This window comes from Corticium candelabrum, chromosome 22 (assembly GCF_963422355.1).
Source record: "Corticium candelabrum chromosome 22, ooCorCand1.1, whole genome shotgun sequence".
Classification (NCBI taxonomy): Eukaryota; Metazoa; Porifera; class Homoscleromorpha; order Homosclerophorida; family Plakinidae; genus Corticium; species Corticium candelabrum.
In genome coordinates this window covers 4,141,747-4,156,746 of record NC_085106.1, presented here as the reverse complement: position 1 = coordinate 4,156,746, position 15,000 = coordinate 4,141,747, and the positions used below count along the sequence as shown (strand labels likewise).

At 43.5% G+C, this 15,000-nt stretch overlaps 1 protein-coding gene across 1 annotated transcript in view; it reads left to right on the top strand.

Annotated features, from left to right (window-relative positions):
* Window positions 1-523, top strand: part of LOC134197753 (CMP-N-acetylneuraminate-beta-galactosamide-alpha-2,3-sialyltransferase 1-like) — a 1,135-nt gene extending 612 nt beyond the window's left edge. Inside the window, exon 2 of the mRNA XM_062667105.1 lies at window positions 1-523. This exon is cut by the window's left edge and continues 523 nt beyond it. Coding sequence (XP_062523089.1) covers window positions 1-396 — 396 coding nt within the window. The 3' untranslated portion in view covers window positions 397-523.
* Window positions 524-15,000: the final 14,477 nt, after the last annotated feature.

The window sequence follows — 15,000 nt, the reverse complement described above, 5'->3', positions numbered from 1 at the left end:
TTCAAAACATGCGAAGCTAACAGAAAATTGCCATTGTATACTATTTCAAGTTACGTAATGCACTTTGCAGAAACGCTAATTTACAACTATTCTCTTGCCCACCGTCCTCCCAAAATGAAGGCGAATAAGATAATAAGGAAAATGCCAACATCGGGTTTTCGGGCGGTTATTTTTACAATGATGATGTGTAAGCACGTTGATTTGTATGGATTTGGACTGAGTGGAGATAAAGAAGAGTGGCTACATTACTATGGTACAAGCACCAAACATGGATCCGTCAAACGATTTACAGAAGGTCACAACCCTAATGTTGAATTTGAGCTTTTAACCCATTGGCCAAACGTGACAACTGCCGATTTCTATCCCGGCTTTGGCAAAGTACAAGTATTTACGTAAATTTTAATTAAGCAAATACTAGTAAATGTACGTTTATAGCCAAGGTAACGTATTTGTATATTTCAGATCACATAGAAATTTGTAGACTCTTTCAGTTAGCTAAATGTATTCAGAATTCAAAATGTGATGAGCGAAAAACTCTATGTCTGCTGAACAGATCTGTGAATCTTACAAATATACGGGCTTCTTCGACACTTCTCTTGCCAATGTCAACTTAGAACGCAAAAGAGGTTGACACAGCTACAGTTGATGAAATTCTGCAGAATATGTAATAACTGATGCATAACTGATGCTTGAGGTCTGAAGTCAGATAATTCCCACCGACAATTTATCTGTAGAGGAAACAACCAAATCAAAATCAGAAATATGGCCATCCGCGATTTTGTCCTTTGTCTGCAATCCTCCATGGCTTCTACCCTATTCCCTAATTACAATGCACATATACAAACAAAATTTTTTGATAACAGCATGCCGTTGCACGGAAATACGATATATGATTAATAAATAGCATATTTAGCCTTGTTGAGCAAAGTAACGCCTTGTAAAGAAATTGTTTGCCCCTCCACCATATCTAGGTTTCTATGCGGCTGCAGTAGCTGTCTTGTCTTTCTGGGCACCCAAACTTGACTCTCAAATGTTCTTAGTTAGCTGTTTGATCATTGCAGACTGTTGACCGACTGTTTGTAACTTATCGCCATATTTTGCAGAAGCATCCCTAATTCTTCCATGACAGAATGGAGTTTCGCTAGCAAGTCACTGTTAACCACTGATATAGTTATCGTTATAAATGACACAATAATTATATATTTTGGTCCTACTCAGAATAGTAGTATGGTTGTGTGTGTGTGTGTGTGTGTGTGTGTGTGTGTGTGTGTGTGTGTGTGTGTGTGTGTGTGTGTGTGTGTGAGTGTGAGTGTGTGTGAGTGTGAGTGTGTATGTGTGAGTGTGTGTGTGTGTGTGTGTGTGTGTGTGTGTGTGTGTGTGTGTTTGTGTGTGTGCGTGTGTGTGGGTGTGTGTGTGTGTGGGTGCGTGCGTTGCGTGCGTGCTTGCGTGCGTACGCGTGTATGTGTGTGTGTGTGTGTGTGTGTGTGTGTGTGTGTGTGTGTGAGTGTGAGTGTGTATGTGTGAGTGTGTGTGTGTGTGTGTGTGTTGTGTGTGTGTGTGTGTGTGTGTGTGTGTGTGTGTGTGTGTGTGTGTGTGTGTGTGTGTGTGTGTGTGTGTGTGTGTGTGTGTGTGTGTGTGTCTATGTGTAAAGCGGTCCCGTGTCAAGGAAATATAAAACTTCTATTTGCCTCCCCGCCCATGCATTCTCGTATACAAGCGTGAATTAACCGACCCACTCTACAAATCATAATTCTAGCCGACTTTGCTCTCCGTTGCCTGGGACAACCATGTAGACACGCGCAAACGCAAGCTAATATGTATATCTATACTAGGTTCTTGATCATCTGTCTTCCAAGCAACCCGCTAAGGTCACATTTGCGGATCTGGCAAGATCACCACCATTGTCGTTACAGACTTCGTTGACGGAGGGCGTCCTCTTTATACACTGCATGTTGATACGTCTATAGTATACGGGTCTACTATAGCCAACGGGACACACTTGGGAAGTGTGGTCCTCAAGTTTGGGGAGTTGATCACAATCACACTGGAAGACCACAGCCATTTTACTTTTTATTTTCACAGCATGAACTGATTAACGTCTGCCATTGCTGGAACAGAGTGATGGACAAAGATTCATCTCACGGTTTGGTATGCTGACGTAAACACGGCGCTTGCGCCTACAAAAATTGGAGAGACTGCATCTCCCTATCCCGACGCTACACCAGGGTGCAACACAACACTGCACTTTAGCTATACTGCAAGCGGGTCTACATGGTTACTAAATGCAATTTAAGCAGCAGGCGTGGCGATGCCTCGGTTCACACTCACCTGGGAATTCAACGTTCAGTAGGACACACACACACACACACACACACACACACACACACACACACACACACACACACACACACACACACACACACACACACACACACACACACACACACACGGGGAGATTACCGTATACTTCTAGCCTACTGCGCATGTGCACAGAACCTCTGGTGCTGTCGTGCTGTATGCGGTAACGGAACACGAAAGCGCGAGCGCGAGGGGGCTTTACCCCAAATAGCAACAGCAGTGCAGTCATCACTTTATAACTGAATTGCGTGAAGCATTGTCTCTAGTGTCAAGTTCTTACATGCAGTCTATTTCTCGTAAGGTGGAGCTCGAAAGTGAATATAGTGTGCTAGAGGGCAAGTGTGCTCACTAGAGCAGTAAGTAAAAAGCTGCCCCGCTGTACGTATCATGATGGAGTGTCTGGACTGTATACTAGACTGGATTACTGGACTAATAGACTACTGGACTCTATTCCATTAATACATCTGCAATTCTGCCATGTCTGCTGCAAAGTATTTTAGACTCTTGACCAGTCTCACCGCGCAATCATCATTCCCGAATACTCAATCTTGTAATACACGACATCCGTTAGTCGCGTAACCAGACCCTTTTCCGCCAGGAATTATGACGCGACGGAAAGAAATCTGGCCATGCGAGACTACATGTGAATTTGCCTGAGTAAATGCACTAGGTCTAAGCGTCGCCAGTAAGCTGTATGAGAGGACCGGTCACCTCGCCCACTCCCAGGCACAAGAAACGATATTCCCATGCAAGGTCGCATGACATGTCAAGTCATCTAGCAGTGAGAAACTATATGCACAACCCGTGGTTGACGGCTTCGTTAGGACCATCGCAAAGGTCTAAAAGGCAGCGGAGATATTGCAGATTTTCAAAGTTCAATCATATACTAGATTGATACTTCTAGACTCATGTTTTTGACAACGTATGCCCGGGTCACGTGTGTGTTTACTCTTCTAATGGTAGTGCGACTAACGCTTGATGTGCCGTGGCGTTGGTATATAAGGAGGAGTCATGGGATAGCCCCTCCAAAACTTTGGGGCATAATGTATTTTCCGAAGGTGCAAGACGTTAACATTGAAATCTATGCTGTAACAGGACTTGCACGAGTCGCTGAACAATGATAGGTGAATTTCTCATACGTTTAGATATCTACGAATGCACTATATCGAACAGTGCGAATTACTCCCGGATGTACGGCTGTAGGTATGGTAGAATCAGTGGCAGATCCAGACTGGAAAAACGTGTGTGAGGTATATACTCTATACAGCTTTGGTCCTCGTACAATTTGCAATTTTATGACGACGCCTACAAAAGATGGGCTATAGCTCGGTCTGCAACTGCTGATTTATCTACTAATCGGGTAAGTTTGATACTAATTGCACCCAGCGTAGTATCTTGTTTAGCTAATTAGAGTCATGACTAGTTAGGCTAAGTACACTAATGTCACTTGTTCACACCGGTTCTAATCATGACTAGTGTAACACCATTCTAACTCTAACGCCTTCTAATGTCGTAAGTCCATCATTAGCAACGGCACTAACTAAGCGCAGCACATGACTTTCTCACATGACATTATACAACACGGCAACGGCGTATGTGCGTATTTGTAAATCGCGCAACAAATGCAGCAACGTAGATGGACGTTGGGCAGCTTCAACAACGTTTTTGACGCCGAAGATGAACTGTCACGTGACAACTTGTTCATAACATGACTGGTCCCAGACTAGAGTCGGGATTAGGGTCTGAGTTCGAGACCATGCACTGACGGCAATACCAGACCAACTATGGCAACCACAAGTGGTCAGGGGTACAAGTTTGGCAGCCGCAGCCGGTCACCTGGACCAGCTAGGGCTGATCGAGGTCTAACATAGCCTGACAGACCTTCAGCCTTATAAACAGCTCTCATTTTCGTACAGAAACTACTACTAACCGGACTTCTTTGATGCGTAATCGCGTCGTTAATGTTGCAATAGCGTTAACTAGCTAGATACGATGTGAACTTGCACAACTGCCTGAGGGACCTCTAAACAAAGTTAACATAATCATATTCATTAGTCCCTATATTACTCTATTTTTAAGTCAGAAAAATTGGGAATCAACCGTCCCAATAGACGTTTTTTATTCAAAAGGCTGAGAAGAAGCTACACAGCTAAGGCATAATGAGAAGGAGAAAGGCACATTTAGATGTAAACAGCATCGTCCAGTGTACAATACTGTCTGGGTGTGGCTGCAAGTAGGTTGGTTTCAACTGATAATTCTTTTTTCAATTTGGTAAGTCGACAACAAATTTCAACATGCTTGAGTATACATATTTTTGAATGTAGCCCTAATTGTTATGGTTCAGTTAGGTTGACTCTATAATTATATAAAATCGTCAATATATAATATCTCTATGACGTATGATATGTATTGCTTTGCACCAACAGAACTCAAAGCATCCACTAAAAACAAAGGATGTCAAACTTTGCTATTGATAAAATAAGTTAGAGACACTGTATTTCTTCGATTAGAGGAGAACTCTCACCAAAATCAACAATCTGTCAGATGAAAGCTGTCACGTCATGACACAATCCTTAGCAATTGTTTACTGCAGACTTCTACCATGACGGGGAAATATAGCATTGAAATCTCCTGTTTGGACGTGTTTAGTATCCGTATGCTATTTTAGACTAAATCATTGCTTGTTAGCAAGGAAGACCAATACCTGTGCATTTTTCAAGGTAAGGATTGTGAGACATATGGTAGCAAGTTGTGATTTATTGATTAAAGCAAACTGGGAACCCAAACTTATCGTGATGTTTCTCTTTATTATTGTCTAGTACACTTGTGAAACTTAGTTAGAGTAGTGCTGGGTTCCTTTGCTTGGCGGTACACCTGTTTTGAACCAAAAATTATTGTGATTTCTCGGTTGTTTAGTCTCTGCTATGAAAAAGTTCTTCATCTGGAGATGCTACACATCGGGTGAGCCTGGGGCACTGGCACTCTTCTCAGCACTGTTTTCATAGTTGCAGTTTTTTAAATTGTATTAAGCAGCCAAGCGCAGTACCCTGAAAAACCCCAAATGCAGTCAGTAAATGTGCAGCCTTGTTCATAAAATTCATCATACGAATTCGGCAAAGGTTCCTCCAAAGGTTCTCTCAACTTATCCACGTTTGCGACTGAGGATGTGCGAAGAACGTCACGCCCAAACATCCCTGTAGAAGGCTGAATTCTGAGTGATACAATCGAGTGCCTGTTGCTCTTGCTCTGAACACCAGTCATAAACATAAACACCAGTCGGTGTTGCCTAGACGGCCTTGATTTGGTTCCTCTAGATGTTCGGTCTCTAGTGCACTATCAGCTTCTCCACTTACAGTTTCAAGCTCGTTTGAGTCTACCTCAAGTTCGTATAAGTATGGCAATATTGAAAACAGTAATGAATGGGATGTCGACTACTTAGAAGAGCCCCAGGCTCGCTGCATGTGTAGCGTCTCATCCACATGACAAACTTTACCAAAACAGAGATTAAATGACTGAGAAATCGCACTCATTTTCGGTTCAAAACAGATGTACCGCCAAACAAAGGAACCCAGCACTACCCTAACTAAGTTTCACAAGTGTACTAGACAAACAATAGAAAAGAAACATCACGATAAGTTTGGGGTCTCAGTTTGCTTAATCAATAAATCACAACTTATTACCATATGTATCACAATCCTTACCTTGAAAAGGGCACAGGTATCAGTCTTCCTTGCTAAACAGCAATTATTTGATCTAAAAAGTACACACGGGTACTAAACACGCCCACACAGGACATTTCAATGCCTTGTTTCTGCTTTTGGTTGTGTCATGACGTGACAGCTTTCATTTGAGAGATTGGCAATTTTGGTGAGAGTTCTTCTTTAGAAACCGTTCTCGATTAAACGCCGTCCTTGATTAAATGTTACAGCTGAGAGTACCAACAAAATATAAAGGCCGCCCTCGAATAAACGCCGCATTTTAATGAATTCTGGTATATCTAGCTTTATATATGACTCCTTAGAGGCATGAGGCAAACGTTTCCTTAGACTACCAGTTGCAGGGTGCTGTTTTACTTGTTTCCCTGCATGATATCTATGCATGATGTCAATGCATACCAGTATGGTGTGTTGTTCTCTTGAAAAGGTGTCAAAACTACAGCGTGTTTACGTACATACACACTTTTACTAAAGTATGATACGGACAGAAACCGCTTAATAGATAAACGTCGCCCTCGAATACACACCGCCCTGAAAAAGACACCGTTCTTGAATAAACGCCGCAGTTGAAACCTTAAGTAAAAATATACGTGGCAGCGTTTAATCGAAGAAATACGGTATGCTAAAATTCTATACAGTCCTTTTACACGCTACTATCTGCCAAGTCTGGCAGACTTACGATAATAATATATTTATCATCGCAAAAATTACATTTGCAGGAGCAACACAAGAAGTAACATACAACAAACAAATATTTCTGTGTGTGTGCGTCGTGCGTACGTGTGTGCGTGTGCGTACGTGTGTGCGTGTGTGTGTACGTGCGTGTGTGTGCGTGCGTGCGCGCGTGTGTGTATGTGTCCTTTCTGTCTGTCTGTCTGTCTGTGTCTGTTACTGAGTGTGTGTGTGTGTGTGTCTGTGTGTGTGTGTGCGCGCGCGCGCGTGTGTGTGTGTGTGTGTGTGTGTGCGTGTGTGTGTGTGTGTGTGTGTGTGTGTGTGTGTGTGTGTGTGTGTGTGTTTGTGCGTATTGGGGTGGCGGGCGGCGAGGCTGTGGAGCAGATTGTAGAGAGTTGGTGATGACATCCGGGATCTTGTATTCCGTGATGAGGGTTGAAGATTCGATCCTGGTGAAGGCGACACTGTCGCAGTTTCCTTGGGCAAGAAACTCACCCACACTTGCTTCTCTCAACTCAGGAGTATAAATGAGTACCTGGTCATTGACTGGGGTGGACAAGATCGGATGCAACATCATGCAGCAGACGGGTACGTGTTGGCCTTAGTGTCTCCATCACAAGCAAGTGTTTGCTCGTTGTCAAAAGCTATAAAGCAAATTAGAATTATTTTTGAGTTAGACTATAATAGAAGTAATTTTAGGATGATAACAGTAATTTTGCAGATCTTCATTATGGAGTTATTCTAACTTTGAATATTGCATCAAGGCTTGTTCTATTGCAGTTAATTTTGGGTGAGCAATATGCGAGCGTGTGGAAGTCGAAATGGCGGTAAACTCGAAAGCGTGCACTAAGCGAGAACGAAACGTATTAGCTGCGTTTTCGTCGCGACTCCAACGCGAACTCGCTGTCATTCGACGTTGTCACTGGAAACTCCGCATGCGTAATCGAGTCATTGCCGATAGAGTTCAATCTGCTTGTTAGAGATTTGTCCTGAGAAGCGACGTACAGAATAGATTGGGAAACGAATTTCTGTTACAATTCGATTTGCTGCGGTGGCAGACTTTGTACGGAGGCTTGTCCATGAAAGGTACGTTTCATGTTACTTAGTCTCGCGTAGCCAGACTTTCTTTCGCCGTCTTACTTCCGGCGAAAAACGGGTCTTGATGTAGTTGTTCTGCCGCTTACCCCACAACATTGCGGTGGGGTACAGAAATGCGTGTCCTTCTAACGGCTCTGGTGATCGAGCTATGCATGCGTGCATCGTCGATCGCCCTAGCGACATGATCATAAATGTGCACAGATATGCATGTGTGGATGCATGCATAGATGCAACGGTCGATTTGTCTGCTACTGTCTATCGCGTATCTCTAAACACGTGTAGGTCCACTGTGCCATGGGTGTATTCATTCATTGTTGCGTGAGTTTTCATATGCACTATGCGATGGGATGAGACGGCAGCAAGAATTATGAGACCATTGCGTTCCTGACAACTTTTCTCATCGAAAGTAAAGACCTGTCCTTAATACATACTGGCAACTGAATCATTGCATTTATCGCGATCGGATCGTGAATCGACATCGATGCAAAGGCGTCACCTACTATGCGCTCAGTAAGCATGCTGTTATTGGAAGCCATTTTTTACGGCGTGGTTTATTAAAGTCAGTTGTACGGTATCCGTTGGCGCCTTGCGTTGGTGAGTAACACGTCCAACGGAGATTTCAGACCGTCTACTGAAACGCCGTGTCCTAGCTAGACAATAAGTATTTGTTGAAACCTTATCTGTCATGGAAGTAAACATGCAAACTTCCTAGTAGTTTAGATCACGTATATAGGCCTGGTATAGGTAGTCGTGGTTTTGCGATCGTCATCGAGACAATCGAAATGTACAGTCTAGGTATGTACTCAGTTCCGTTGTAACGACAGTGGTATGGTATTTACTGACATAGAAATTGATATCGGCAACATTGACTATCAACAGTTTTAGATGCAGCACAGTGTACTAGAGGATTGATTGTAGCATGGGACGTGTGAATAGTTGAATGTAGGTGGCATTCAACTCCTGAAGGTGTTTCTCGGTTGTCAAGTACACACAATCCCTAGCTACATTACAAAAGGATGGGGCAACGAAAGTTCGTGAAGCGTTTTCGTCGCCGTTTGCTCACACAGACGAATCGTTCTTAGGCTCATCTGTAGTCGGACATGGAAACGATTTTTTTAGGTAGGTCCTATCATGAAACGTGGTTGTGGGAGAAGAAATTTGAAATTTGTGTGTACAAACACACACACATACACACACACACACACACACACACACACACACACACACACACACACACACACACACACACACATACCAAGAGCTCGATGGAGAACCATATAGGACAACGCCCCTTTTTGTTGTGCCACCCTGATTAGAAGCCTCGCTACGCTTGGCAATTATTGTTGTATTCAATCTATATAAAGTTGTTGGTGAATTGAGCAGTCTAATAGTTCTATGACATCTCTTTGTGCTGACATATTTTAGTATGGACCTATATTTTTTGTTTAATTAATTTTTAATATTTCATAGATATGAAGTCACACGTTCAGCTTTATTTATCTGCCTCCCCACTTTTGAGTCCCACGTCACGCCCTTGATCGATAGCAATTAGTTGAATCCAATTATGAAAGAGTGGGCGCTGCTGTTGCGTACGCTACGAATGTAGTCCTCACTCTCAATTTCAATTACCCTACGTATGCGTCGCTGTATCAACGCTTTCCACAACCAAAGAAACCCACACGTATACATCGCCCATCAATAACAAGGAGGTGGAGATTGCCGTGTGGACGTCCGCTATCGCAATCGGATCGCGATCCATTTCTGGTCTAAGTACACACACACACACACACACACACACACACACACACACACACACACACACACACACACACACACACACACACACACACACACACACACACACACACAAATAGACTAAAATAGATACAAGCCTGTACCTCGGGGGTTCGGTGTTCACACGAAGCGCCTGCTCAGCTGTGAAGGTCCGCTTTCGATCCAATGTATGTATGTATATATATATATATATATATATATATATATATATATATATATATATATATATATATTATATATTGGTGCGTATGGCCGTGCGATTGTTTGTTCCGTATAGATATACAAGTGGTCGCAAACCGCTATCTGCTCCGTTTCACTCTTAGAGCACGCGACCTTTTCTACTTAGAAAAGCAACTAGTGCCCTTGCGTGGCGGTGACTGGTTTCTTGTACTTTGCTTTGTGCTGGCGTCCGTCTGTAGGTTGTGACGTCACAAAATGTTTGTTCCTCATACGCTCGCAAACCGTTGTAATTTTGCGCTTCAACATTAAATTAGCACGCAGCCTTTTCTCACTTTGAAATAGCAACTGCATGGTGTCGTTCGCAGGCCCCTGCATCTATGCGTTGTTATTCATCTGTAGTTCGCAAAAGTTGACATTGCAGCAGAAAATCGACGATGAAGCTGCTGGCCGGCTTGAAGCACAGCACATGTGCCCGTCGACGGATCGCGATTGCTTCTTCTAAATCGGGACTGTCGAAACAGCTGCAAGCAAATACTTGGTCACTTTTACAGGGCTCTATATTATCCGCTATTTTGTATTTTCTCCGCCCAATAAGCGAATTGCATGATTCCCAAATTATATATAAGCGGGAATTTGTGTTAATTTACGTAAGATGCCAAGGCGAAAAATGGGCCAATAGGCTAGTAAATATATATAATTCGAAGGCTAAAATGTAACATGTGTGTGACGTCCTTGGTCCATTTTGGTGTATTACGCACCGCTCACTTCTGAAGCCAGGCTACGGGCCAGAGATGTCCTTCAGTACTGAAGATACAACAATATAATTAATACTTTTACTATCAATTCAGTCATACATTTAAGTGGAAGTAGCCCTTAAAATGGTAGCACAATTTGTCTTATCACCATGGCAACAGAAACTCTAGATAGAATAAACATGCAAACTGATATAGAAAAGTTGCTAAGGTGTACGTAGTGAGAAAGTGTTGTGCAAATGTTATGTCCCGATACATAAATTCTAAATATCTTATTGGGCTTGATTTTATTCTAGAAAAATGTTGAGAAAGGTGAAGTCTACAGTATCTTCAATAACTTTATATGACAGGTTGGCACATTGCTATTTGCAAATATATATACGTTGCCCGAGCAGTCAAAGTAGCTAATTTAGGTGTGTTGGCCATTTTTGCTGTTAGTGTCTCATTTCTTTGTTATGTTTTCCACCTACCTGTTGCTGCATCTTCAAAATGGTAGAAACAGATATTCGTGTGCAGTGCTGTTCTAAATCGGGCAAATATACGGTAGACAGTAGCATAACTCGATCTTTGGGAACGAGAAGGTTCTAACTAATACTTAACCCCTTGCTCTCGTGAATTGATGATGGTGAAGTAGACGCATTTCCCTGGTAACTAACTTTTTGCAAAGCGAGATAAATTGTAAAACGTATTGTTATAAACCTATCTACACATTTTATCAGCAGTAGGCACTTTTTGTAAGCAATTGGCATCCATCTACTCTTAGCTCCCCGGAGGTAGGAGAAATTACACTATGACACCCGTCATGCCAGCTACACTGACCTCTTGACGGCGCAAAAGCCGCTGCAGGCTCTTCTAGTTGTCACCATTGCCTACCTCGTGGCTCTTCTACTGCGAGCCGCCTAGCGATTGTTGTGCTGAGAATTTCCTGTTTTCCTGATTCAACAAAGCCTCAGTAGCGGCAAAGTCTTTTTCCTTCATTTTTGACACGTCGATAGCTATCGAAAGTGGTTCTTCTAATCGGAGGGTATAACTCACCTTCGACATTGTTAAGTGTTGTCAGGATGTAAATATGATCCAGAAAGAAACGTAAATTTTCTGTTCCGTCGAACACATGAGGCACGTAACCGTGCATTAAAATTCTCCTGTCACCAATGTAATAGATACGGATGGTTACAGGTAAAAGACTAGTGTATTTCATGTATAGTGAAGCAGTATTCTCCAGAGACCCATGCCTCAGAAAGGTGTAGTTCAATTAATATTACATGATTCCACGCATTCCGCCATTTGATAGGGTAAAGGCAAAAGTGGCCACCTTTGATTCACCGGCGTAGGAAAAGCGGGTGGGCTGGGAGGCCGAATTAAGCGCCCTCGCTCAGTGTAGGAATTGAAAATTCTGTGCCAGCGACTTTTGCAAATCTGTTTACGGTCTGGCAAGCAAGGTAGGTTTGGCCAGAGTGGTTTTGGCTTTAACCTTGTACCCAGGCCCTCTTGCGCGCCGAGAAGAGGGTTTGGTACATGTTGTTTTGCATGTGCGCATAAATTACCTTGAAATCGGCGTAATGTATGAATGCATGCGGAACCGACGCTGTGTAGAATCTCAAGCTGATAGTGTCGAGCGCAATGACAGCAAGCAGCTTTCGTGTTCAGCTGATGTTTGCCCGGTTTTTCCGACCTAGATACCAGTCCTGGCTGTCGCGTGCCTGCACCCTAAATTTTCTGCTACATCTCCAATGCACCGAGCACAGCGCTGGCAGATCTGCAGGGAAGACCGTCTGTCGTGGAAGACCGTCTGCCGTACAGATAGAAATTTCAAAGCTAAGCTACAACTTCCGCCGAAGTCCTTCAAACACAGTAAACATACTGCCTGGAGTACAAGGAGCGACAAACTCGACATTCTGCCACAAATACAAGATCTAAATCGTCTAGTTGGATCACTTGACCTTGGGTCTAGATCTATGGCTTCATCCACGCACGGAAGCTGTTTGACTGTCAGCTCAACGGTTGCGCTCGACATAGTCGGCTTGAAATTCTAAACAACGTCGGTTGCGCATGCGTGCCTAAATTACGCCGATTTCGAGGTAATTTATACGCGCATACGAAAACCACGTGTACAGGCACTCTTCTCCGGGCTCGCAAGAAGGCCTGGGTACGAGGTTATTTTGGCTTACACCCCTCATGATAACATCCACGGTACATCCGCGGTACGCCCACCCCACCCCTACCCCCCGTCCTGAACATCTTCATACGCCACTGTGATTCTATCTAGTTTATGCGCGATCGACTGAGTTAGGCGTTACAGCGAAGAGGTGATGTGAAGCGTTTTCGGTTTCTAGTGAATGGCGTTGGAAAGAGATCGTAGATCAGGGCTATCAAGCGAGCGAACTGGGAAGGAATAAACGTTTGCGCGTTTGTATGCGGTGCATGGTGATTTGCTTCAGGTCAGGTATAGGTGCGATGTTTACCACTATACGAGTTGAAGCAGATTGGTTTCAATGTTCTTTGATAGCATTCTAGAGGGAACAGCTGCCGTCGACTAGTAGTCTCTTGCCAGATCCTCTCGCGCCATCGTGCCATGTTCCCGTACGACACGATAACGCCTAGATGACAAAATTAGAAAGTGGATTGTGCCTGTTCTCTCGCAAACACTAATGCACAGCATGTGCGAGCAGTTAACACTTGCTCGACTAGCTATGTAGATTGTGTTTACTTTGCTTTCATGGCGGTTCTAGTTTCTTGTTTCTCTATAGTGTGCGCATGTACAGACTTGTCTCTAAAGCTGCACCAATAAAATTCTAGCTGTAAGACTTCCAGCGTTTGGAACGCTTGGAGAATTTTTGTTAGAAGTACCTGCTACTTCTATGAGGTACCCTAGATGTACATGTGGTTTTAGTGAAGACTGACTACTGCGATATCGTAGATCCACTCACCGTTTGGAACACTAAACAAGTCATATACGGTTTCTTCATCTGTCATTCGCTTATCTTGGTAGCGATTGAGCGACTCCAAGCTAAGACATTGAAGAATTAGAAAAGGCTGCGCATGTGTCTGCGGCTTCTGCCCTGTAGAAGTAATTTCGAGGCGTGCATAATCACATGATTGGGATACTACGCCCCTAGAAGCATGGGGCCTAGAGTGCTACAAGATATCGTTCTATCTTAGCCCGACTAATTAGATTATTTAGTGTGTTATGTTAGTTAATATCCCGTTGAAGAGAAATAAAAATGTAACGCGAGTGTCCCGTCCGAGAAATCCCGTCCCGAGATATATATCTGGGCAGCAAAAACTTAGAAGTCACGTGAAGTTACTTACTCACCCCGAATAATTGGTTCCCGTATGTCTACATGTACTAAGTCTGCGTACATTTCGATAGTCCCGTTGGACGTTGTCAGTTCGAAGACGTTGCTGCCGTTGCCGGAAACATGTGTATCGCAAGTGGCAGCTATTCGAAGCATGTACAAGAGCAAAGGATTATATTTCAAGGACTCGGATACGCTAAAATATCTTGCCTTTAGCGACGTCGTCGGCAATAAGCGACACCCTCCCTGTTTACCATCAGATGCCAATAAGGAACAGTTTAAACTCGGTTGATATCCGATGCGCCGTTCCGAAGAAATTCGCGCACGTTATTCGAAGCGGGTTCTATGGGGAGGAATCGTGCCTATCCGACAGAAGTACGGAAGGGGACGACAATCTCACTAACAAGCTTCATAGACTCAGCGTGCGCAAGCAAACTTTGTTGACAGCGCGACTCGCCCTTCTTGGAAATCCTATTGTACACAATGATACATACACACACACACACACACACACACACACACACACACACACACACACACACACACACACACGCACGCACACACACACACACACACACACACACACACACCACACACACGCATGCACGCACGAACACACACACACACACACACACACACACACACACACACACACACACACACACACGCATACACTCACCTCCTTTTTCTATATATAGACTTAACAGTCGCTTCCACAGCTATGAGCCTTCTGAACACCTCCTAAAATAGCTATAATTATTTGTTTGTGTATGATTAATTAATTGCATTGTGCACGCGTGCATGTGCGTGTGCGTGTACAGGTGCGCGCGCGCGGTCGTGTGTGTTCAATCATCGGTAGTTGTTGCTTGTATTTGTAATGTAGCATTTATGTGCGCACATGTTAATAGTAAATTATCACGTTCGTGCAACTATACCTTCCTTTGCAGGAAACAAGTTGAAACAACCCAGGGTTTCAGAAACTTCATTTTCATCATGCTTTTATGTTTTCTTTCTTTTCTGCTACTTTGCAGCTATGTAAACGATGCAAAAAAGTAAGAGGAGTGATGCTAACTTAATTAAATATATAGAAGACAATTGTAGCATTACGGCTCATCATAGATGGCAATTATTTGG